We start from the raw sequence: 25,182 nt of genomic DNA, 5'->3' as shown, positions 1-25,182 counted from the left end.
AAAGTAAACACAGCTGCCATGGTTGCCAGGCAGCGCCCGGACCAATTCCACCCGTCAAGATAAAGCTGGCCACCTTTGCGATAGGCACCAAAATGGCTGCCGGTGTGCATCAGTGTCGTTGCTCTTAAGCGTAGCTTATTTAGTGGTTCTATCTCAAAGTGTTCTGAATCCCTCCTCCACTCGGCCCTCCAGTCGAGGAGACCCTTGAAAGCAATCCCCGCACGTAAAGGCATTGCGCTATCCTCCACAGAGCTGAGTCGAAGAAACACGTGAGGTGGAGAACGGCTCAGAAAACATCCAGTCATATTGGTCAACTACGGCGGCAACCTTGCGGTGGAAGAGGAGGAAGGGCTTTGCGGGAGAAATTCAGTACCCTGTAAATGTAGAACACATTGCGCCTGTAGCCCCCGGTTTTGAGAATATCGTACACCGGTTTTGAGACCCCCAAACGAAAAGTTACAGGTGGTTCAGAGCTACGCTCTAAGAAATCACTGCAAGTTGGCTTCCCATAATGCTCCAAAATTAGACATCAGCGTGACCAATGCGCGAATGTGGTTCAGTTTGGCCTCCCCACAATGTTCGTTCTGGAGCATTGAGGGGAAGCTGACCTGCCACGGTTTCTTAGAGTGTAAACCCGGTTACATGGCACTTATAGACTTCGAAAAAGCGTTTGATTCAGTGAGCACCGCAGCAGTGCTGGGGGCATTGAAAGTCGAGGGGATAGAAGATACCTACAATAAGTCTCCTTGACGATGTCCGTGAAGAATGTACGGGCCGGATAATCCATCACAAGCCAAGCGACAAATTCCAGATCCGTGAGGGAGTACGACAAGGGGATACCATCTCGCCAAAAGTGTTTACCGCTTGTCTGGAGGAAGTATTCATGAAACTTGACTGGGAAAACATGGGATTACGCATAAACGAAGAATACTGGAGCCATTTGAGGTTTTCAGACGACAAAGTCTTGGCAAGCGAGACTGCAGAACACCTTCAAAAATGCTTGAGGAAATAAAAACAGAAAGCAAGGTCGTGGTGCTATAAATATGCATAAATCTAAAGTAATGATGAGAGAGTTAAAGGGGCATCTACGTTTAGCTCTTAAGATGTACGACGCGATAGCGTAACCTCGACACCCAGGTAGCGTTTTGGAACGAAGTTGTTGCATTTACCATTAATGCTTTCCAAACACCGAAGGTTAGTCAAGAGAACAAGACTAGCTTCAACGGTTGCAAACTGCCGTGGCGGCGCAGGAAAGACAGACGCCATCTGCGCTTGTGTGGCCCAAGATGTGGGCGCGGAAGATTGAGGGCGCTCAGTGTTGATCAGTTTCAGCTGGCCCCACATGCAGCAGCTCGTTCCCTGCCCTGTCCATCAGCTCACGCTCACCGTGAGGTGACAAGACAGTCAAAGCTGCGTTCCATTTCCCCTCAGAAGTGGCATGTGTAATGTTTAAGCTGCTCTCAACTCAGCATACCGTTGGACATGGCTAGGTTGCGTGGAAGAGGGTGCATGTTTTCGGCACTTACAGTTTCCAGTTAACGTCGGATGTTCCCTACCAAACGGCTTCGGCCATCTAGATTTGTGAATATATGAACTGGTTTGTTTCCTGCGCAGAGTCTGCGATTATTATAAACGCGAAGGATCATGTTCCTAGGCTTAGAAAGAAGGAAGGTTCTCAATATTTTTCAGGGAGGGGAGTGTGGCAGTCGTGGTCCCAAGGAGCATGATGTGTGAGTTCGCGTGCTTCTTGGTCAGCAGTCTCAATACCTTCCAGGCCCTCGCGTCACGGCGTCCATGTAATTTAAACTTCCTTCATTGTAACTCAAGTGCAGGCTTCGAATCACAGAAGATAGCCCATCTGCGGCACGAACTATGCTGGATGGTGTGAAGCGCGCTACGGATGGCCGTAAGTTCTGTAGCCGTGGAGGTTGTAGGATTGGCTATGTTGAATTGGCTGGACAGTGACATTCGTGGTATAATAACAGCGCCGGCAGAACCAGTCAGCCCTATGCCGGGGACCTCACGAACAGCTCCTGACAGAAATAAGAATGGTGCACGACCGTGCTGCCCAGGCGGGTCATGATATCACCCTGCAGTGAGCCACTGTGGCATTGTCGGCGACAAAAGTGCGGACGCTGCCGCCCGGTTGGCGCATCAAACAGCGACGACTGTACTCATTCCATTGTCTACGACGGACGCCGCTACGGCCCTCCGCATACTTACCCGGGAAACAACAATCTCTCAATGGTCTACAGAAGAAGTCAGATGTGCACGCATTGGTGCCCTTGACCCGCACCTGCAACGTCCCCTTCCACTAAGCCTCCCACGGTCTGACGCAGCTCTTCTATGCCGTCTCTGGTAGGGGTTGGAATTCTCAAATGCTTACTCATACTTAATAGGAATGGCAGCAAGTGAGGAGTACGAAACGTGCGACACGCCTGAGACGTTTTATGCGAGTGCCCACGCTACTATACTGAAAGAAAGAAGCTGTCGTCAGCATTGAGGAACCTGGACTCTCGGCGGCCATTTTCGGAGGAGAAGATTCTGTGTCACTGGCCTTCCTGTCATCCACTCAGAAGGCGACTAAGGAACTCTTACTCTTTCTACGGGCGACGAACTTAAACACCAGACTACAGACTGAAAGCCTCCAGTGTCCATCACTGAACTTGAACGTATAGTGCTTCAGCGCTGGGCATACCTGCTGTCTGCTCCAACTTTTCTTCATTCTTTCCTTTCTCTTGTTTGCCTATTTTCCCTTCCCACGTGCAGGATAGCAAACTAGGCTCTCTTTCCTCACTTCCTTCCTTTCTTCCTTCATTATCTCTTCCGACAACGAGAGCCATAGCCGCGGTACGCGCGGCTATGGCTCTCTCACTGCCTCTCTCTCACTCTTGTTTCATGCGTCGCTCCCAAGGCCCTGACACTTTCCCCAGACGCTGTTCCGTTCGCCGTTAATCCAAACCACGTGAACGCCGTTATCATACACCATGCGGTTTGCGTTTCACACGAGCGCTTTGAATGAACGCAGGTGGTAGACTCGCCACTGTGCTCGTTGAGTACACCGTCTGTCTCCCCATCTCCATGTGGGGGCTTAGCTTAGTCGGTAAGACGACGGGCTGTCTCTCCATTTCTCCATTCAAGTCCAGGCTCAATGCCTGGCGGTGCCAGTAATTTATTTCATTTAGCGTGGCGTTTTCTGCTGACGCGGACACGAAAATTTCTTTGGCTGGTAGAGTACTGCTTCGGAGTAAAATAGGAAGGCCAATTACTCGATAGAGAGACGAAATAAGGAATTTCGGAGGCAAAGAATGTACTCGAGCGGCGCGGGACAGGGGCGGTTAGAGGTCGATGGGAGAGGCCTTCGTCCTGCAGTGGGCCTAGTGGGCTCTTGGTGACTGAACGGTAAAGATTTGCAGCAGTCTCCATAAAAACCCGTTTATATATATGAAGCTGCAGTTAGCTTCATTAATTCGAACACGCGTGCGCGTATGTTCGTCGGGGGGGGGGGGGGAGGGCGTGCGTGCGTGCGTATGCGTGTGGATGTGTGGGTGGGTGTGTCTGCGGGTATCCGTGAGTGAGTGAGTGAGTGAGTGAGTGAGTGAGTGAGTGAGTGAGTGAGTGAGTGAGTGAGTGAGTGAGTGAGTGAGTGAGTGTATGAGTGCGCCAGTCAGTGATAGAAAATGTGTGTTCGTGTGTGTGTGTGTGTGTGCGTGTGCGTGTGCGTGTGCGTGTGTGTGTGTGTGTGTGTGTGTGTGTGTGTGTGTGTGTGTGTGTGTGTGTGTGTGTGTCCGCGCGCAGAGAGGGAGATAGAGGCTACATCACTGCATGCTTTCCTTAAAAATATTTCCCAACCCTGTGCAACGTGCAATAGCGGGCAGCGATATCGTGAGTGGTATATCATTTCAAACGAAACAGGCTTTATCGCGTTGAGTGCGCAGCAGCTTCACAGCCAAGTAAGCGGGTTCTCTGAACTCGCTCGGTTTACGTGCCGTAGCCGGAACACTTGTAAAGGAGCGCCCTTGGGTGCAGTACGGACGCGTCCTCATCAATTGCACCGCATACCTCTGACCGACCCACACGGGACGATTTTTTTCTCCCCAAGCTCACTGCATCATTCTACCCCGACAAAAGCGAAATTCGCATTTAGTTTCGACCTACGCCAGCACCGCATTCCCGTTTTCTAGGGTGTCGTAAAGAACAATCACAGAAAGACTTTTGTGGGCTAACATGGCACTCGTTCTTTCCCACATATGCACATTTGTCACGCGCGCGGATGGGCTGCGCATGTAAAATCAACGTACACGCCTCACGCAGGCGGAACAAAGATTGCAGTTTTCACCGTCGTTCAACTATTGTGGCAACCGGCGACAACAAAGGTCGCAAACTTACGAATTCGTCGTAGTCGGTCATTGAGCGGCTCCTCGCCACCGCTTCCATGGTGGGCAGGGAGGGCGTGCGATGAATGCGACCCGATATTTTTCTTCGTAGCGCCATACGCAAGTCGGTCCAGCTGCGCTTCGAGAGGTCCTCCGTGGACTTCTTCGAGCGGGGAAGCGTGAAGACGCCACCCCTGAAGACGTCACGCACGGCCATCTCAAGAACAAGGTCGTCCCGACCATCCGCCGACTATTGCGAGAAGTTCGCCTGCACCGGTCTCGTCACACTTCGAGCTATGTCGATGGCTGTGCTGTAGAAGCCCCGGTTCCCGAAGACGTCGCCGCAGGCGCAGTGCTATCACACGGGCGCAAACTTTTCGTTTGCACGGGACTATTTTCGAGGAGAGACAATCCGAAGCACGAGTGATCGCTTCGCAGTAGGCGGTGCACGTCTCTGCGTACTTCGATATAGAGCCGGTGTAGATCCACCGGCGGTGCGGGTGATTTGTGTTATTTTTGCGCTTACAGCAAGCCTTCTCTACGCGGATTCCGTGAGATCATTACTCTTACACTGAAAAAACCAGAGCTAGGTATGCTAGTCACTTTTCTTTCGACGCCATTCGCACACCGACGCCGTGGGTGCCATTAAGATCCAACACTCGTTTCCTTTTTGCCAGGACTAAACAGGCGGGAACCGCCGAACACAGCAAGCTTAGTCGTTGCACACAGAAGATGAACACAGACACAGAGAATCACATCCGACTCGTCGATCGTTGAGCGACAGAAGCAGCAGTATCCACAAGCTCTTTCCAACTGGCACTGGTCACACAATTAGAAGCGTCGGCTCCGCCGGCACAGCGTTAACTCCGCACGGACAAGGGCCTACAAGGAGTGAACACGACCTGCCAGCGGCGAATTACGGCGATACTGGCGTGTGCAGGCGAGCTCAAAAGGTAATATCGAGAAGCTTGTTTCGAGCAGAGCGGCGCGATAGAGACCCGGTGTCCCGGGTAACGAGATTAGGGCATTCTTCAACGCGCGACCTTCCCGGGCTTGTCCTCACCCTCCCTCACATCGGAGTCTGCGCCGCGGAACCCTATCAGCGTTTTGCCAGGTAAACGGATTCCTGCGTCAGGCAGCCTAGGCGACAAAACCTGGCGCACAATCAAGACCTCTTGCGTTTACTATGCTTCACGCCGCCGGCGCGATTGGAAGAGATGAGCGCGCCCTCCGTATACACGCTCAAGTGCTCGTTGTTTTCTTGCGATGCGGAGTTACTCAGTTCTTTTTTATTTTCCTATTTTCAGCGAACACACTCTGTTCGCAATCGAGGTCTTACGCAAAGGATCTCGCGCCGCGGATGTTGGAAGCCGCACTGAGGCGAAAAGCTACGGGACTCTTTGAGGGGCACCGAAACGGCACGACCAAGATGGGCCCTTGTTAGCGTCCTCCGGAAAAACATCCGCCGTCACTGGGAGCAGAACTCGCGACGGCGGGCTCGGAAGGCGCTCCTCATGAGGCATGACGGCTTTCGAACTGAGTATAGCACTTTCTCCAGTGACGTTGGCGAGGCGCGAATGAAGCTGTTGTTACTGCTGGTGGCTGTTCGGTCTACTGGGAAGAAGACAAGAGGTTCCAAGGAAAGGGCGGAAATGGCGCCCGGAAAAATCTTGCACTTTAACACTGAACGTCGATAGTGGGGACCCACGACATGGTGTAACCGCTCATCACGGTGCCAACGAAGAGCGGTCACGATGATGACAACGATTACGCCGCGAACGCCGTAAAACACGTACGAGCATCCTATCGAGCCATTCTTTGCTACAAGGCAGATATATAGACAGTTCTAGGATAGAAATTGCAGTCGACCTTTCCGCGGCTGAGCTGTGAAGAGCATGATGCAACGAATGGGAACTTTCGACTGAGGGAGTTGGCAGTCGAAGAAACGAGCGAGCACGGCGACCTCTATAGCACGGGTATGCGCCATGAGCGCGTATTGCGCACGGCCAACGTTGTTTTGTTTCCTTCATGGTCGTCCAGATGGTGTCTGGGTGCGTAGACATGATGCCGGGGAGGTTTCCTTACCGCAGTTTTGGCCAGGCACATCAAGCAAATGCCCGTTGTATAGTTTTTCTTGGCCCGATGCTAAGAACAATGGGTTACAATTCTGTTTAAAGACCCCCAGTAATAATTCCGTAACAGCAGTGAGTCGTGGCAGGCTAGTGGTTCTGACTGCAGATCGGAAAGGTACAGGGGTTCCATTCCCGCTACTGAGTGACCCGTTTCTTGAAGTCCGCGATCCACCGCTCGCCCGCGCACGGGTGTATTCACGCCGCACAGAATTTTGGCGATTCGTTCGGTACTGCTAGTATCATTACATGCCTAAAGATCTCTATGCATTGTGCCTATCGCCTTTAGAGTCTTCGCACATTCGACAAAAGTGACTCGTCAATTCAACCAGCCTTCACGACAGCCAGTGGGCACGCCAAGCGTCGACATGCGATGTTTTCTCCCCGCTTCCCTTGCGAAGAGCGAAACAGTGGACAGATGCTTGTCGCATCTTTACAGTCGCTTTCGAAAACAAAAGGTGCACGTTATCAGCGTAGCGATAAGCTCTTCCTTTCCAAAAACTGCAAACTCGCCTCTATTGTTCGTGACACTGGTAAGGTAACGCTATCAGCTGAATATTCTTAACATTCATTTTCCCTTCTCAGAGTTTTGCGAAAATTTGTACCCATAATGTGATTCAACTCGAACTTGTCCTTTGTCAGCGAGCCGGGACAAAGCGTGGAGGTCAACGCCCAACAGGTTCTACGCCACGTGGGCCAAGCATGCTACTTCAGAACGGAGCAGTTTCTCTTCTTTTGGCGTGAGAAACAGATGGGGCGTGTCGCCGAAATTCTTGCGTCGCTTCGCACAGCCGTGTCGATCCTCCAACAGAGGGAGCGACAGAAGAGCGCAGAACAATAGAATGGTGAAATATAGCGCTGCCTTGGCCACGATGCCGCGTTTCGAGAGTGACTTAAGCCGAAGCGCTGTCTCGACGGCTGCCGCCACTCCCGCTTGCGCACGTGTTGTAAATCGGAGTTTGCAGCCAGCAAAGCAGCAAGCTGAAGCAAGGAGTGCGCAGCGAGTCACGTTTCAGCTACAGTGGAGATTGTAATGAATGACAGCGGTTAATACAGAGGAATTCCAAATATGCATAAAGCCGTTATGACGCTGTCTTACCATGAACCCTCGCATAAATCCGCGGTAAAAGCGACGAGAAATATTTAGCGCAAATAATACGCGGTATAAATACATTAGAAAACTTGTTTTTGCTTCTTGCGTAGCTGTAAACTTGAATGTAGCATTGGAGGAAACGAATATATTCAAACATGACTCAGTGAAGTTGAGTACAGGAGATCAGCAAATGTGCCAGGCCACTGCCGGCTGCGTTCAGTTTGAATCTAAAGGCGATCCAGATGGAAATACAGTATTTGCTCGATTCTAAGCACCCCCTTTTTTTCACGATAGCGATGCCCGCATTGAGGGGGGTGCTTATATTCGAAAAACCTTAATTACAACCCCCCCCCCCCCCCCCCCCCTCTTCCAGACCCACCGCGGTGGTTCATGGTTCAGTGGCTAAGGCGTTGTGCTGCTGAGCACGAGGACGCAGGTGCGATTGCCGGCCGCGGCGGCCGCTTTTCTGATAGAAGCGAGAAGCAAAAACGCCCGTGTGTACGAGGTTTCGGCGCACGTGAAAGATCCCCAGGTGGTCAAAATTAATCCGGAGCCCTCCTCTACGGCGCGCCTCATCGCCTGCGCTACGTCGGCGCGTTAACCCCTACAATCATTCAAATCAATCAATTACCCGACACTTTTTTTCGCGGCCGTATCTCGACGAGACGGGCGCAAGGAATAATGTTTTATTTGGCAAACATTAGGTAGTGACAGTGAATCCACCGCTTACGTCTGATACTCAGTCACCTTCACCACTTTTCGAGGTCGCGGCGCCGGTTGGGCCGGCGCCCTCAGTATCCTGCAGCAGGATCGTCTTATGTTCCGTTAAAATGCTTCGGAATTGAAAACTTTACAAATAACTTGGCCACAACCTCAAATCGGGTCCCATTCCACGCATCCTAATTCGACCTTGCGATGGTTGCATAGAAAAGGGGGTGCTTAGATTCGCATGCAAACTTTTTTTTTCAATCCTTCTTCCCGAAAGTAGGGGAGGGCGCTTAGAATCGAGGGCCGCTTAGAATCGCATAGATACGGTATCCTTGAAATTGAGTTTCCATCTAGAAAAATTACAATCAGCGGGGCCTTTTTAGACAACTTGAGTGACCCGTTTCCATTCAATGACGTGGAATGCATCCTGAAAATTTGAAGGTCTAATTGTGGAAACCACTGCGCGGAGATAAAAAAATAAAAGCCGCGAACAAAGAAGCATCGCGAGATAGTGAAGATTTGCGGCAATATCAACGCTAAAGTGTCGCGATATAATGTTCGCCGAGGCGAAGTGACCCAGGACCGCGATTAAGCGATAACAGCGTGTGGGCACGAGGTACATGCTCGATCGAACCAACATTTCGACGTGTCGACGAGCGTCAGTATGCCTGTTGCTGGATGGTAGCACGTCAGCCCGACCTGGAGGAATTTAGAGCAAACGGAACGACTTTCTGGCGACACGCGGAAGCTTAAGAACCTACGTATAATTCAGCCCCTAGTAACAAAGCGAAATTTCTGATTTTAATCTTTTGGATTAATAACATTGGGTTAATCTTTTGGATTAAGAACATTCAGCTGCCGGTAATCGAGGTTTTGCTTTAGGCTACCACAGGAAATGCGATGAAAGTCGGGAGGTGGGTGAGCATGTGCAGCTGGGGACGTCGTCGGGCATGCAATGTTACCGCAGCCTCACGTGGTCGACGTACACCACCGCTGTCGTCAGATGCGCCGAGAAGCGCGTTCGTTTTGCCTGCGGGGTAATGCCATGACCGCAGCATCATAAGCACCGAGTAGTGGCTCCTGGTATTGGGGATCGGAAGCTCGCTGGCGTATGCTTTCAAGTGAAGAGTGAATATTACGGCCACAGCTGCAAGCGCGAGCATTTTCACGAGGGTGGCCGCCCGAGCTCTGAACGACGTGCATTAAAGCGAAACCGCGAGTTCGTCGACACGATCGCCTGAGGCCGGGAAGCACACGTGCAGCGTGGACCGCGCGCAGCTTTGCATTAGGTGTGGGATTAGCGAGGTAGAACACCGTTGCCATTCGGGATTAGTAAGGCTCAATTCAGCTTTACTAAGGCTCAATATCATAGCACTGTGGAGTACTTGACAAACGCTTCGCGACAGATATCCTGGTAATACCTGAGCCCATGCCAGGATTTGAAGTGCTGAATTTCGGCCCTAACGCGGCCTGCATCTGTCTGTGCGCGGATTTTAAAACATAGTACTAACCAAAGCAAAGTATGTTTGCTGACGTTTTAGGCATCTGTGTCGTATAATACCGGTGATCATAGCCGAACACACTGTAATCGTAGCGGAGCGCATGCACGTTCACTTTTTTAGGAATTGTCTTTGCTAATTGACGTAAGTGCAGTAAACCCCCTTGATGCATTTTACGGAAGATAAAGCGTATCATCTGGAGCATCCGTATTATGCGAGCTTTTGCTAAAACTAAAAGCAGCTGTTATGTAATACCTCAATTTGTTGCGCTAATTCAGCATTGTGTGAGTGCGTGTGTGGGGGGGAGTCTCAGCACCCTTGTAGGCCGATCCAGGCCTTTTCGATGCCTACGGGAGCAGACCGGTTGCGAACAAGGGCAGCCGCTACAAGCCCTCGGCACGGCGGCCCGCCGGCAGGCGGCGCGCTAGGAAGCGTACAAGGCGGCCAGCAGTCCCGCTGTTGAGAGGGCCCGCCTGATCGCGACAAAAGCAAACCGTGGCATTCGCAGCTGCCGCTAGGTTGAATAACATAACTTCCTCGAATACGCAAGCTCACGGCAACGTACCAACTAACTACAACAGCACTCTACTTGGCTAAGTTCGCCAGAGCGCCCAGCCAGCTGCCTTTCGCAAAACAAGTCCGCAAAAGCGGCGTTCGGAAAGCACCTGACCTCTCCCGCGGGAACTGAGGCTGGCACCAACACGTGCCGCTCAAAATTTACGTCATCGAACAAAAAAAAGAAAACCCGCCAGGGAAGGGAAATTGACCCCACAACCCACGCACGTGTCATGACGCGGAAGTGACTGAAGCAGTACACCCTACGCCGAAGACACGTGGAACACGGCGCTTTATAGGTACTTGAAATACGGCCGAAAAAATGGCAGTAGGAGAATACGCGTGCATCGGCCCCAACACCTGCAGGAGCAACACTCAGCAAGTGCTTAATTCCCGTATAGCGCGTATATCAGCAATATTAAACATACAACGAGTGGCCACCCACGTAGCACCTACAAAAGGAGCGTTGGGCATTGCCTCACACCGTGCACCTGAAGCACAGAAACACCAGAAACACACCGTATGCTATGGGTGGCGCCATTGTTGGCGCTATGGGGTCTTCATCGTCGGGTATCCAATCACTCACACGATTTCGCGTTCTCATCGCATAAGAATACGCTTAGGGATCCTCTGCAACTTATTTGTTGTTTTGATTTGCTCGTCAGGCATTTCTGTCTCCATTAGGTGACGGTGATGTGCCCTGGAGGACCGAATACACCTTGATTCAAGCCAGAGACGGACCGCCGTGCCAAGTCGAGCTGATTGAAATACCGGCTGAAATTGAGAACCCGCGCTTGCCTGACCAAACCCATCAGGGTTCCAGCATGCCGGCAGAGTACATACCTGGCCGCCATACAAAAACAGGAGGCGGGGTACCGCACCTTTATTAGAGCATTTTCTCTTTTCCTTTCATCATTCCAACTCTTCATCAAAAAGATGAAGAATTCTCGCGGAATTTCGTGAATCTTCTTTCGGGCACAGCGGTGCGCTTTAAGACGAGTTTCCCGCAAATCGAGAGAAGTATGCCCGGAGAAAGTATATGGGAAATTCCAGTGCTTAGCCTCGCCCAGGCTTTTTGATGCTTGCGTTTTCAGGCAAGGCTCTGCGACTTCTCAAAAATTGCATTGTGCAACAAGAAAGGAAGAAAAATTGTAATTAGAGATCCGTTTCGGCCGTATTAGAGGAATGCAAACGCAGGATGGTCGAGTCTTCTCTTTCATTCGCACATACTTTTCTTTCGCATTCTTTGTAAATCACGCACTCAGTAATTCGAGTTCCTTCGCTAAGTCATTTTTCGTCTCATTGTTGTTTTTTTTCTTTGAAAAAGAAAAGGAAGCATGGCTCATCGTACATTCATATAAGTTTACTTTTAGGACAACAACAATAAAAAGCCTCACAATGCATACGAGCATTCAGTTTCCCAAAAAAAGTTCTGGTAGGAAAAAAAAACCCTCGGCAAATAGAAAAAAAAAAAAACTCAACCAGAACGAAGACCCGAACGGCTCAATTTTAGTTGGGGAATAATCCTTGTTTGTGAATAAAATAGGGGCGAATGGCGTTCAGTTTGGTTTGCTCCTGGGGAGCTAAATTTGTACGAATCACGACTTTGAGTGAAAAGGACGCATTCATTCTTTGTCATTCTTTTATGTCATAAAACATTACCGGAACACAACGTACGGTGCCCGTGTGCACGGTTTATTTTCATCGTTAAGATTGTCCCCGACAACTTCCATGACAGTTCACCATTAGTTGGCTTTATCAAGCTGAGCTCTTGTATTTACACGGTGTTCTACGCGTGAGCGTATATGCTATCACAATGGAGATTCCCTTCGAATGTGTATGATGCCTCTCACTCAATGGAGCGCGCCGTCAGAAGGTGAATACACCACTGCTATATAAGATACATGCGCATTGTCCGGCGGCAGATGTCGACGGAAGCCAAGCATGGACGTTTTTAGACAACGTCGTTCTGCCGGAGGGGAAAGCCTATCAATCGCAGTGAAAAGGGAGCGAGAAACCGCGTTGCTAGGCAACACCTAGGATGGTCAGTCGGAGCGTGGCGCTGCCGGCGCGAACATTCGAAGCACATCGTCTGCTACCGTGCGCAGCCCCTCTCCTGTCGCAGGCGCCTTCAAAAAACGACTTTCAGTTTTACGCGCGACCGCATATGCCATAACCTCGAAGAGTTGAGATGCGGTTGTGTGAAGCTGGGGCGTAAAAGTTGGCGCGGCGTAATGAATGAGGTGAGCGGAACCGCTGTCACGGCGCAACGATGAACCTACTATGAAAAAAAAGAGAAGGAATCAGACAGACAAGAAGGCGAAGGCGAAGGCGAATCAAGAGTAGTAACATATTTAATACGGAACAGGAGGACCCTTGGTAAGAGAACGGTTAGATAAACAATGACGGCACAAATGACAAAAAGTACGCTACCAAAAAGTACGGGTTCATTTCGCGAAATGAACTTCATTTTTCTCGTGCCTTTGTACGGCATCGCATATTATTTTGGTTATTTTTTCGGCCACATGCCCTTATTGTTATTAACTAATACGAACCGCCTCTCGCACAGCGTTCCGACCGCAGCATAAAACATGTATAGGAATAAATTGCCCGCTGAATATTTGTCTTGCCTTGGCTTAGAAATCGTCCTTTAGACTGCAGCTGACAGCGATGCAAGGCCAACACTATCTTCCTTTCGTAAAGGACCGCAAAGGCCAGTACCACGCCTCAGCCGTAATTAAAAGGAAAGCTCGTGGCATTTTCAACAATTATGCATTCGCACTCTAACAAGTCCCCGAAGGCCCTCATCACCACAGCGCTCCAGATCATGACCAATCGAAGTGACCAAGTGTGCAAATTCGGCGAATGATAAAGCCCAACACATGTGCACTGACTGAAGAAAAGCGCGCGTGCGCACGGACAACACGCAAGGCGTGAATGGCGTTTTGCATAGCGATGTCTCTACGCAGATACCTTTTTTCATTCAAATTGAATGAGTCGGCCACGTAATTCGTCAAATTTGCACACTAAGCCACTTCTATTGGTCATGCAGGAGCGCGGTGGTAAAGACGTTTTACGGGGACTTCTTAGAGGGAGTGTGTCGAACTTCATTTTGGAGCCTGTATCTAAAGAATTGCCTGTCTTCTTTGCAGGGTTACGGGAACTTATCTAGTCCCGGCCAGTTTTTGGTGCGGGTTAGAAATGTGGCCCATTTGAGCTAGAGGCATTGGGCGCACCTTAAAGATCCTCAGGTGGCCGAAATTAATCCGGAGCCCTCCGCTACGGCGCACCTCACAGCCCAATTATGTCTTCGGCCCGTAATACCCTCAAAATAGTAAATGTTTTGTCAACAAGAAATTGCCTTTCACTCCAATGATAGCAACGGGGACGTACTACTCTAAAACTATCTACGATACGTGAACCAGCGTGCACGCACACTCATGGCATCCACTACTAGAAAAGGCCAAATTTGCTACGATAGTATGGTCGCGTCGAAACTAGCTTGGAACTGGTCAAGCGTTCAGCCAGCGCTCAGAGAAATAAGCGTCAGCGGTCGATGGTTGCTCATGCAAATGCAAATGACGAGTCTTTACTTCCCGCATCTTTTTGAGACTCGCGACGACTTCTTCAGCAGTTTCGCGGCGAGAATTTAGCCCTTTCTTTTGCTGCGGTGCCATGCAGATCGCTATAGCTGCAGCTGAGGAAAAAAATCATGAGCTATTCCACTCTGTAAAGTTGAATGAGCAGCGACGTCGCATTAAGAAGAAACAGAACTTTTAAGGTGAACGATGCGAGCAAATTTTATTTATTTTGAGCGTCGATGTCGGCGATGCCTAAGTAAGGCACCTACGCACACGCACACACTTTTATTTTGACTCTACTGACACTGAAGACGGTGCCTATTGATAGCTAATGTACTGAAAGTGCATGTAAAAATGACAGTACGTATAAGCTTGTGGTCTAAGCCATGTTTTTGTCTTGAAAATGGTGCCTGATGCATGCCCAAGTGATGAGACGCGAGATCGAGCTTGAGGTCCAAGCCAAGTTTTGAATGGCGTGCGACTTTGATGGTGGCCGCGTTAAAGTAATCAGGACGTTCGTTTTCCAACGCTTCGTGCCTAGAACGTCTGTTGCTTCAAGGGCACGTGCAGCCCCGGGAGTTTTCATGCACGCACATAAAAATTCATGGACCCCAAGTAGTCTAGGATTCGCTCAAAAATATTTCTCAATAAAATCATGGCAAACTGTTTGGTAATTGTGTCGCGTACGTCAAATGTACGCCTATGTTTTCAGGGATACTTGTCCTTCGACTTCTTGAAAAAAAAAAAAAAAAACGAATTGGCCGCGTACCTGCTTCCTTCACTGCAAATGTCGTCAAAAGAAGACAGTCGTCTGCCGCCCCTGCCACGCAAATGCTCCCTTCTCTTTTCTGCTTTCCTCTCAGGCTCTTCCCCTCCCGTGGAGGTCTGCTCAAGCTAATTCAATTTTACCGCGTCCCATGGGTCGCGCGCCATCTGCTGGAACCTTTCGTTACTGTTGGACTTCTTGAAATGGCGCCACGAGGGCTAGTGTCGTGCGGGAGAGCTTTTTGTATTGTGGGGTTAGGACATTTTTAAGGCGTGTTTTTTTGCATTTGCTGTCTCAAAAATCAAGCAGCCGTGTATTTTTAATCACAAGAACACTGTAAAAACCTCTTATGCATTGATGTCTTGCCTAAAATGTGCCTAATGTTTTTTTTTTTCTTTTTGGCTCAGGAATGTTGAAAAGGATGAACATCACCCCCAGATTTAGCAGTTTGGAAATTGTTTGCCTGTATAAACGCCTCCTTCAAGAATTCTTTTCCCTTTAGGCCGGGCGGCTGAATCGAGAGGCAGACCGACAGACAGACAGACAGACCAACATCTTCTCATTTTAGTATTTTAAGAAAGATTGTCGTCATTAAAACCTCTTTGCACCGCTCCTCATGTGATCTTGCTCAAGCGCCCCACTTCCCGGTAAAGAGCTCGCGCTGCCTGTTCGGAGCCCGGGCGAAAACGTTTCACGAGAGAGAAATAATAGCGAAAAGCATGTGGTGGCAAGTTTGTGCTTCCCCTCACTACACGACGCTGAGAAGGGGATGCGCGCTTTCCAGGCCGGCACGACGCCACACGCCCAATCCACTTTTCCTACGGGCCAGTACACTCGTCGCCATCTGTCGGCTGTTGCGCGAACCCTTTGCGGCTGATGCGCGCGATTTGAAACGACATTTTCACACGGGCGCTTGCCACTTCTGAGTTTTCTAACCGGTGCAGAGAGAGTCAGCCAGTTCTTAACTCGCTAAATCAGGTCATATTGAGGTGCGACAGGATACTTTGTTTGGAATAAATGTCGCAGGCTCTATGAGTCAGAACAACCTCAACAGTACACGGTTGGGCGATAGGAGCTTGTGTCTGCTCGTGTTTGACGCGGATAGCTCGCTACACGGGGGCTCTGTGGCGCGCCACTCAACAACAACGTATTTGTGCGGGCAAGGTGAATGCGCACAGGGACACACGGGACAGAAACACGTAGCGAGACACGATGCGGTAGTGCGTGTCCCTACGCGGTTTTGTTCCTTGCTTTTCCGCGCACTTTAATCGTTACAAGTACGCACACTTATCCCTGCGCAGCTTTACCATACGTCGAGTTTTGAGTCAAAAAGTGTAATCTTGCAGAAGAAGGCATTTACGGTGCAGCAGCCCGCAAAATATTGCTGTGCGCTGCCCTGCCGTGGCACATACGGTGCACGAAGTGTGGGAAGAAGCTATGCACAGTTCCGCGACTCAGAAAGAATAGCCGTTTCATGGGCGTCCGCAGAACTTCTTCCAAGGAGGCACACGTTCATAAATAGGGCCTCGGATGGGGCAAAGTTTTGGCAGCATGGTCAAAATAAATTAAATTGCGAAATTATCAGCAGAGGCAGTTGCCACTCCGCCCCCCCCCCCCCCCCCCCCCCCCCCATATTTTCCAGACACCCATGGCCATTTCACAACAAGGGATCCCAAGGCAATATAATCGCCAAGCTTCCACAGGCCTTAATGGTGTCAGCGTTTGGGATAGCTATTCGAAACATTCTCACTTAAAAGAGGACCGGAGGTCGAATGGGGTTTCTTGTCACACAGGCCAGAGCCAAACAAACAAACAAACAAACAAAAACGCAATGGCTTTAATAATTGGCGGGGTTCTGGGTTACGTTAGGTGGCCCCCTCCGGAAGACTCGCGCTGGGCGAGAGCTGCGGCCGTGGCTCTCCCACGAGGCTCTCCCGGGTTTCTGTAGAGCGGCAGCTGGGTGCCCAAAACCGCGAAGCGCGTTTGGCAGCATTGCGCACGCGTACCGCGTTGCCCCGAAATGCCTGCGGTCTCCAAGGCGTGGCTTTGCCCTGTTCTCAGACACTGTCGTGTCGCTGAGGCTGAGCAACCGCCCCGTCGCACATGGCTCAAATTGTAAAGCGCCGAAGCAGCCAACACTGCCCGCACATTAAAAGGGGCACTAAATTATAAAAGCATGGATGCCTATACCGGCACCTTCGAAAATTGAAAGGAAATGAGAAAGACGAATGGCAGATTTAATCGTCAGTTTCTCAGGAAAGAAGGCATCATTGGCCGTTGTATAACTTAAGCCTAGAGAACTACCAAAGCTGAGATCTTTCAGTTAGAACAAAACGTTGTTCAGCCTTTAGTGTCCCTTCAAGGTAACATCGTGGGCGCTGGCCTTCATAAAAAAGAAAGGGAAAAGGAAGCGGAACGTACTTATTAACGTATTAGAGAAAATGGTATTGCCTCGAGTATTTGTTTATTACCATAGCACAGGATATACTGGCTCCAAGCTAAACGTTTTCTGGAAGATGGCGGCGGGTGGGTGTTGCAGGATGACGCTCCGTGTTGGGCTCCTCCTGAAAGACAGAATCCGTCTCCTCCACACGGACAGAGATGAGGCGCCGGCTCCGCGGGTTAGTGTGAAGGAGATTCAGTATGCTTGCGTGTGTGTCGGTCCTTCCATCCTTAGTTCTAACCAATCCTTGCGGAAGAGGATTTACGCTGCACATTTCTTTGTTTGTTCCTTTATTTGCGCTGTTGTGCTAGCGCAGATTCTATTTTCTCCTCTAATCGCATGCTGGCCTCGTCATTCGCCGAATTCACGCATATCGTCACCCTGATGGGTCGTTCTGGGGCGTTGTGGTGGAGCGCACAGCGGCGATTTCTTCGTACCAAATACCGCTCGGCCACGGTTCTTTTGTTGTTTTGCAGGAACTGCAGTCAACTGCTATACGTAAGTTTTACGAGCTGTTATGAGGTCTCCCGTGGAAGCTTGGATTAATTGTCGAATGATCATGGGAAATAAAACAGCGCGAAGGACGGGAGAGGAGACGCCACAGTGTCAACGTTTATATGTATCTATAAACGTTGCACAGTGTTGCGGGGTCTCCTCTCTCGTCTTTGACTTTTGCACCGTTTTATTTCCCAGGTTACGAGGTCCCGAGAAGGGAGGGAAATTCTCATGACGAGCTGTTGTATTTGCCTAACGGCAGACAGCACCTGCAGAAGCGCGGGCCGTTGCTATTAGGTGCTTCTGCAGGGCCATCCGGTGGGAAGAAAGGCGGACTCACTCCCGTATGTGGCGCATACCCTGCATCGGCCGAGGATGCAGAATTGCCAATCAGATTTTTCCCAGGCGCTCTCCGACATTCCAATGGATTGCCAAGAATTGAAAAATGGTGCGCGCAGCTTGCAGGAGACGACGGTTCCTTGCTGACTTGCCTGCTCAGGGGGAAGATTCATGTACGCATTTATTGCGTTCGATTACTCTCGGGGGAAGGGCAACGGCCCCTATCATCTTTTTTTTTGCTGGTAATGGCGCGACGAACCTCGAAAGACGATGTACTACGGCTTAAGTTCTCTTCACGTTGTATCGGGAAACAACTTTATGAACGTTTATGCGCTGCATTGGCCACGTTCCGATAGACCAATAGTATTGCAACGTGTACAGAGTGACTGCTCCTATTTCTTTACAAGGTTTAGGCCATCTCAGGCCGACGCTCGGTTATTTGGCTCCCTGCATCTACAGAATGCCGTAAGAAAAAACAAAGCAACTAATGTGTGAACCGCTATGAAACGTGAGGCATGACCCAGATCACTGCAATTACGATTTTCCAAGACTTGGGTGATTTCTTGTTTTCCCCCTTAGCAGGCGGCGAGCTTATATCGCTCAACATCGCCTTCGTTCGCCTTCATTGCGGGGGCTGCCTTCGTGTCGGCCAGGTTCGCCCAGGCACGCAGCCGTTGTTAGCCGGAGCAAAAATATCCTCCCGCCGCCAGCCCGGACTGCGCGGACAAGCGGCATCCGGCTGGCCGGGGCTGGCCGCTAATACGACGATTTATGCTTATCAGGAACGGCCGCATACATCTGTCGTCCCCGAGAAGAAGCGGAAGCACACGGGAACAACGCGACCACCTGAGATGGAGGGGACTAGGAAGAAAGAGGCAGTGAAAAGGGAAAGGGCCGGCGGAGTGTTTCTTTCGCTCTTTCATTTTGTGCCTTATCAAGGGGGCAGCTGCTCGGGCGCCAGGCGGAAAAAATTTAACCGCGCTGGCTCAGTTTCCGTGTTTTCCCGTTTTGCTCCATCCACCCCGCCGCTCACATGTCTTTTTCCGACTCGTATGCCTATTGCTGCCCTTATCTCCCTTTCCTCCATTCCCTTTTGTTCTTGTTTATTAAAGTACAAGCCCGGCGAGACCGCTCAGTCGTTTTCACGTCGAGACCTGGTTTGGCCCAATACCAGCGGCCGTGCGCAGGGTGCTTTTACTGCCCTCGAATGCATTTGAGTTCAGCTTCGCCCCAATGCATTCGAGTGTCCAATTCCTGGCTGCAAACGAAGCGAATTGGGCGAATGACACCATCGCGCATTCCATTTGACTTAAAAATGTGGTCTGCGCAGTGAACGCCGTGCATACATTGCGTGATGCTGTTTTGAGTCAGGTCGTATTCACACATCATTGTCAGTCGCCGAAATTTTGTCGTTAGCTGCATGAATTGCCGATGCTAGATCATAGGGTGTTTCCATAGTGTACGACCAACTGAGCAGCGTGGACACTACTAGTGCAGGGATACGAGGTTCCGGATACGTTTACAGGCACATTTACCTTTATTGCAATTTCTGAAATTGCTAAGCTAGTGCAATGTTTTCTGGTTTTCCTTTGGTCTAACAAAAAAAAAAAAAAATGTGACAAGAAGTGTCTTCGGCGCCGTCATATTCGAGGATGTTGTGGATAACCCCCTCGACGGTGTCCTCCGTCGGCTGCACGTAAGCGCTGACTTTGAAGGTGCTGTGGCCAAAGCGGAGCTCTTGTATGGGTGTGTACTTTTTGGCCCGTGCCATACTTGGAGTGCTTGCGACAACGACGTTTTTTACAGCGTTGGTGCGAAGTATATGTCTGCTGCCTCATCATAACTAATTCCTGTGGCGCGCAAAACTCCGTCACGCAAGCCGGCTTGGCTTATCTAGGTGATATCCAGCCCTTCTCGAGACCGCCGAACGGTTTTAATGCCTTCGCTGGGTAGCGGCAGCTGGCGGGACCGGCGCTGCAACCGGCGGGCTTGGGTATTTAGGCGCGGAGTCTCGCTGCTTGGGCGGGAGTCATTGGTGGGCTTGCCGGAGCAACCGCCTGAGGTTAGTTCTAGCGTGGCTCGGGCGCCGGCGCTCCGTCGCCGCGGTGACTTCATTAAGGTCTTGTGGCGACATGGACTCAGCGTCAACCTCGATGCGTTCCATTTTGCAGCTCCGTGCGAAGAGGTAAGGCGCAGGAAGCCGCAAGGAGTGCCGATGGCGAGTTCGAACGGTTAGGCCTAGGCCAGGGTGGCCCCGCCTGTGAAGGAGTGCCCGTCCGCTGCAAGCCGGGCGAGGTCCAAACTCGCAAAAAGAGAAGCGCACTGAAAGCGAGGTTTTGTGGGCACTCGATGCCGTGGTTGTTTCAAAGGAATTTAGGAAGTTACGCCACGAGAGCCGTGGAAGAACAATTTTTTACGCCTTCGGCAAACTTGCGGTGGAGAGGGGAGGAGCTACTCGGTGTGGCGCCATGATTTTCTGCTTCTGCCTCACTTGGAAGGCCGCCCTCAGTGTTGCAGTGTTGTGGACGGACGCGTCGTACGATGGGACAACACTGACACATACGTTCTATACCAGGCTTCGCGAATGCCACTAGCACTGCAAAAAGAAAAATGTCATTCTGTTGACGATACCGTCGCATCCGCCATGAGGCATCGATTCGTCCCTGCCGCCATCTGCTCCGGCACCCTGCTCCGAGTATGCCGGGGCGGAACTTGGACAGACGAGTGATCTTCAAGAAGCGCTGCCGCCAACAGCAGCAGCGCACGAACCTCGCCTCACGGCCGGAAAGCGGGGAGGGTCGCACTCGAGGCGTGTTGTTTGGCCAGGCTCTTAACCCGTCGTTGGAGCTGAGCAAACACACCGCCGCCGCCGCCGCCGCTTCGGCGACAATGCCCCCGTGTATACGTCTACGCGGCATCCTCTACGGAGTCTGCCGACGCAGTGTGCGCACCACCGGCAAAACTGGCCGCACTCTAACGCTCACAGCGACCCCGGAGGTTCTGAAAACGCTCGCGTAGTTGTCTGAGCACATTTTAAAATCTCCGCTTGTGTACTCAACCGCACCTTTTGAGTTCTGAAAGTATATTGTGAGCGCTTACTTGTGCACCTGTGAACTGCCCCACACTGTGCTCGTCCACCGTCCACCGGTGTGGTCAACCCCTCACCTGTCCACAACCATTACAATCATCATTTGTACATAATCATCATCTCAAGTCGCTTGGTTGTGGAATCGCGATCTGGCAAGTAAATGACGGAACCGTTCGCTCTGCTGCCTCCCGGAGAGAAGCGTCCTGTCTCCTTACAACATGTTTGATATAAAGCTCCCATCCATGGAAGCAAAAGTGCACGTCGGACGGTGAGGACGTAACAAAACCAGAAGACGAAAATATGCACGTGAACGAAACAATTTAGAGATTTCGGCTTACAGATACATCCAATTAGGGCATCGTCGGAGGGGTATTTTTCCAACGCGTATTCATCAATCAGTGTTTGTGAGGACGTCAAGGGGAAAATTGAGTGTTCAGATTCATCTTCCTCGGATTTATTACAGGATATTATGGTAAATTAAATAATATTGCCAAGCTTTTTCTGCAGAAATCAAAATGCTCGTATACTGAGAGAATCGTTGAAATGCCGCGTAACGCCTGTGTGCAACACTCCGCTGTTGTCTCTGTCATTTATTAATCCGGAACAACAAGTGGAGGTAGGACATGTCGTTGAGCAGGAACTTAAAGAGGCTTGAAGACAAAAAAGTAGTTCTGTTCATTAAAAAGGACCGTTTTGTCTCGATAACAATGATACCACTTATATGGCAAACTTCAAACAAGGGACGGAGATATCAAGGAAAACAGGTGAAGCAGAGGCGACTCCAGCCACTTTCCGGCAACTTCTGTATGACGTCACAGAACCTTGTTTGTGTGATTGGTGGCCGCCGACACGAGGAACCGCGAAAAAACATGGCTTGCCGATTGCCGTCGGGTCTGTAGTTTTGTTTGATCGTGTTACTTGAATGTTCTTGTGCAGTTGACCCATTGAAAGCTATGATTTGAGTGTTTGCCCGTAATACGTAACTCCTGCCCATGAATATCACGTCCCTGTAGTGCGAAATTCCAAAGGTTTCCAACATTTGTCGTGTTTTTTTTTAAATTAACCTCTTTCGAGGCTCAAACTGGGTTGAGTGAGTTACCAAAGGCTACTTCTTTCAAATTGAAGAAAGTCGTTGTTTGTCTTCTGTGCTTGTATTTTGTCTTCAAGAAATACGAACGTCTGTTGGTGGCGACTGTTTTATGTTCATTGATTGCTCTCATAGTGGACAAAAAGAGAAGAACTGAACGAGATGCGGGGGATATAGGCTGGAGCTGTTTTCGGAAGAGCGCAGAGACTGAACATAGCAGCATAGATTGCGTACACCACACCAGTCGCAAAATGACTGCAAATACACTTGCCGTAACCAGGGATGTTTTATTGTCGCTTGTTAAGGAGAACGCCTTAAATCTGCGTGTCTCACGGAACGCGTGAGATTCAAGAAATCGGCGTGAGGTACACAGAACTGCGCAGGAAATCAGAGAGCGAGCCGTGAGCCGGGAACCGCGTTCTGGGAAAGGGAAACAGCAGTGCGGCAGAAGAACTGGTGCAGGCCTCTGAGAAAGGGCGACGCAGCGCGCACCGGGTAAGGGAACCATCGGCGTTACAGAAGGGTAGGCAGCTCCCGCACGTGTAATTAGAGCCGCCACGACAGGTGAAGGCAGCGACGGAAGCCGACTTGGCGGCTTTTGGCAATGGCGAACGAGAGGAACGGGTTTCGGAGGGTGCTGTCCATCCAGGGGGCCGGACAAGTGGTGACGGCACGGCCGCGAAGATAAACACCAGATATTTCAACAGCAGATCCACAGAAGGTCCAATTCGCCTTTCGCCTTCGCATCCTTAGAAAGTTCTAAGCATTCCCCGTAATTTTTTTTCCTCTTAATTGCCAGATGGCAACTGTTGTTCATTTAAGCGAAAGACAGTTCGCGCACTCTTTTTAGCCACTAAACCGCAAACAGCCTCGGGAAGTTGGACGAACGAAAAAGAAAATCCCGCCACCTACGGCGGTGGAGTCGTAAAGAGTGGATTCAATTCGACAACGCCAAAGTGATCGTCCGTCTGAGGCTGCAGCGAGGCCACGGAACTTCTGCGCGATGTTTTCGTTTCACCCTTGGGTCGGCGGCTGACCCTTGCCGATCGGATAAAAGGACGCTGCGACCGGAACGTTGTTCTTTTCCCGCCGCGGCGAGCTGCCCGCTGCGCCCAGCGAAGAAGCTTTGCGCGCCTTTTATTGCACCGCCTAGGAAGTGTAAAAAGGGCGCTTACACCTTCCACCGACTCTCCGCAAACGGTTCGGGCGGAAAGTCAATTTCGCGGCCGACGAACCTTGGACTTCTCGTATTAGCAATAAAGAAAAAAAATATCAGGAGGGAAAAACACAACAAGATTAAGATTACGACCGAGACAGGTGAATCGGAATTGCTCTGAAGTTTGTCACGAAGTATTCGCTGCAATGCCCAGGTTTCTTTGGGGAGTGGAGGCGAGTGCCCTGTCACGCTTTATGCACTGCGCCAGTTTTTTATCGTTTTCTTTCTCTTTTACATTTACGGTCTCCTTTGTAGCAAAATACATTTCACGCGCTCATGATTCTGGTGATGCGGCTTCGGTTTGATGTTTGGCTGCAAAAACCTGGCGGGGTAAATGGAGAACAGGGTTTTCCCCACTTTTCGCAGCGGCAGAAATGCTGCCCACTCCTCCACTTCACCACACATTGCTTTCTGTAGACGCCACAATGCTCCGACTGACCGACCCATTTACAATGCGTACCTATCAGCAACTACACACAGCCACTAAACACAGCCACTAACCACAGCCACTAAACACAGCAAGGCCGCCCCTCCCGCCACCTGGTTACGTGATCAGGAGTCTGAAAAAGTGGGGTTGAAGTCTTAAAAATTACCAGCTGCATGCAAATCTCGAACTCCATGCGTGTGCTTATCGCATTTTTATTTTAAGAGCTTCCGCTATTCACTATGTCGCAGCACCACAAAACCCGGTATTCTACCAGAGTTGTTCAAGTTATGCGAAGAAAAATTGTAATTCTTGAATTTAACACCTTGTCGACCCTTGTTTTCAAAATGTCCACGCATCAAACATTTCTGGGGAGATTTCTGGGAGAACAACTACTGTATTTCCATACGACAACGATACCCATATGGTCGAAAGTACTGTTCCCTGCCTCCAACTGCTTCGGCTGGCTTATATGGGATAAACAAGTCGCAATATTTAACCGCTGAATGCGTTTCACATGTGCCGAGATCTCTAGGTCTTTACGTTGTAGTTAATCCTGCTAAGCGGTATTTAAAACGCACTCCGATACGATGAATCGAAATGAAGGGACGTTGCCATTGATATACATGCGGTCGTTGCGTCACAAACTTCACCTTTAAATTCGACAACTTGTACATTTTTGCCTCAATGTGAACAAGTAACCCGTATGGGTTCTGAAACGTCTTCATACTTTCTTTGACTTGGTCAGTGACTGCTTTACTCTTTCTTGATACAACGCCTGACCAGACGAACTTTCGTCGAACCCTTCACTACTAAGCGGTATTTAGTTTCCGAGAAGAGACGCCACGGTCTTCAAACGCGAACTGCCGTGAAGCGTCGCTTGTTGAATTCATAGAGGTCAATTCGAAACAAGGTGCTACTTCAGCAGTTATAGAGCGCCACATCGCAATTACATCTAGTACGCGTGCATCACGATTAAACTATAGCAGGGAAATACTTTTAGGAGCAGCAGAGCAGCGAAGGAGCGAGCGTTGAAGCAATTGTTAACGCAATCCGAAGGTAAGAAAACAACAAAAAAACTAATTTGTTAAATTACCCGTGGCTTCCACAAACGACGGGCTGGATTTCAGAGCTGTGTCAAGGTGTCTCGGTACATCTCCTCTTTGGAGGTAGAGAATAATACAAAAAATGTTAACGGGAAGTTACTATGCATGGACAACACGTGATGATAATTCAGAACTTGAGGCTACTTACTGATGACGTGCACTTTTAGCCATCCCAAGGCTCTTGAAGAATTAGGTGCCATTGAGAGTAACAAACCGAATGAAAGGACTGACTCGGAGTGCGCCTGTCCTTGTGTTCGTCTCTCTGCGATCTTTTCTC

At 50.2% G+C, this 25,182-nt stretch overlaps 1 protein-coding gene across 9 annotated transcripts in view; it reads right to left on the bottom strand.

Moving 5' to 3' along the window:
• The window catches only part of LOC144144358 (pleckstrin homology domain-containing family G member 5-like), a 609,370-nt gene that overhangs the window by 339,776 nt on the left and 244,412 nt on the right, over positions 1-25,182 (bottom strand). Inside the window, exon 1 of one of the 9 annotated variants that reach the window (XM_077675781.1) lies at positions 4,390-5,324. The exons of 7 other annotated variants lie outside the window; for them this stretch is intronic. In XM_077675781.1, coding sequence (XP_077531907.1) covers positions 4,390-4,593 — 204 coding nt within the window. In that variant the 5' untranslated portion in view covers positions 4,594-5,324. Of the gene's footprint in view, positions 1-4,389; positions 5,325-25,182 lie in introns of those variants that run through there. One more of the 9 variants, XM_077675775.1, reaches the window with a different exon arrangement.

The sequence above is a fragment of the Haemaphysalis longicornis genome, unplaced genomic scaffold, assembly GCF_048455015.1.
Source record: "Haemaphysalis longicornis isolate Haplotype H1 unplaced genomic scaffold, Haemaphysalis longicornis Haplotype H1 scaffold_7, whole genome shotgun sequence".
Lineage (NCBI taxonomy): Eukaryota > Metazoa > Arthropoda > Arachnida > Ixodida > Ixodidae > Haemaphysalis > Haemaphysalis longicornis.
This window is presented reverse-complemented; position numbering and strand designations above follow the sequence as displayed.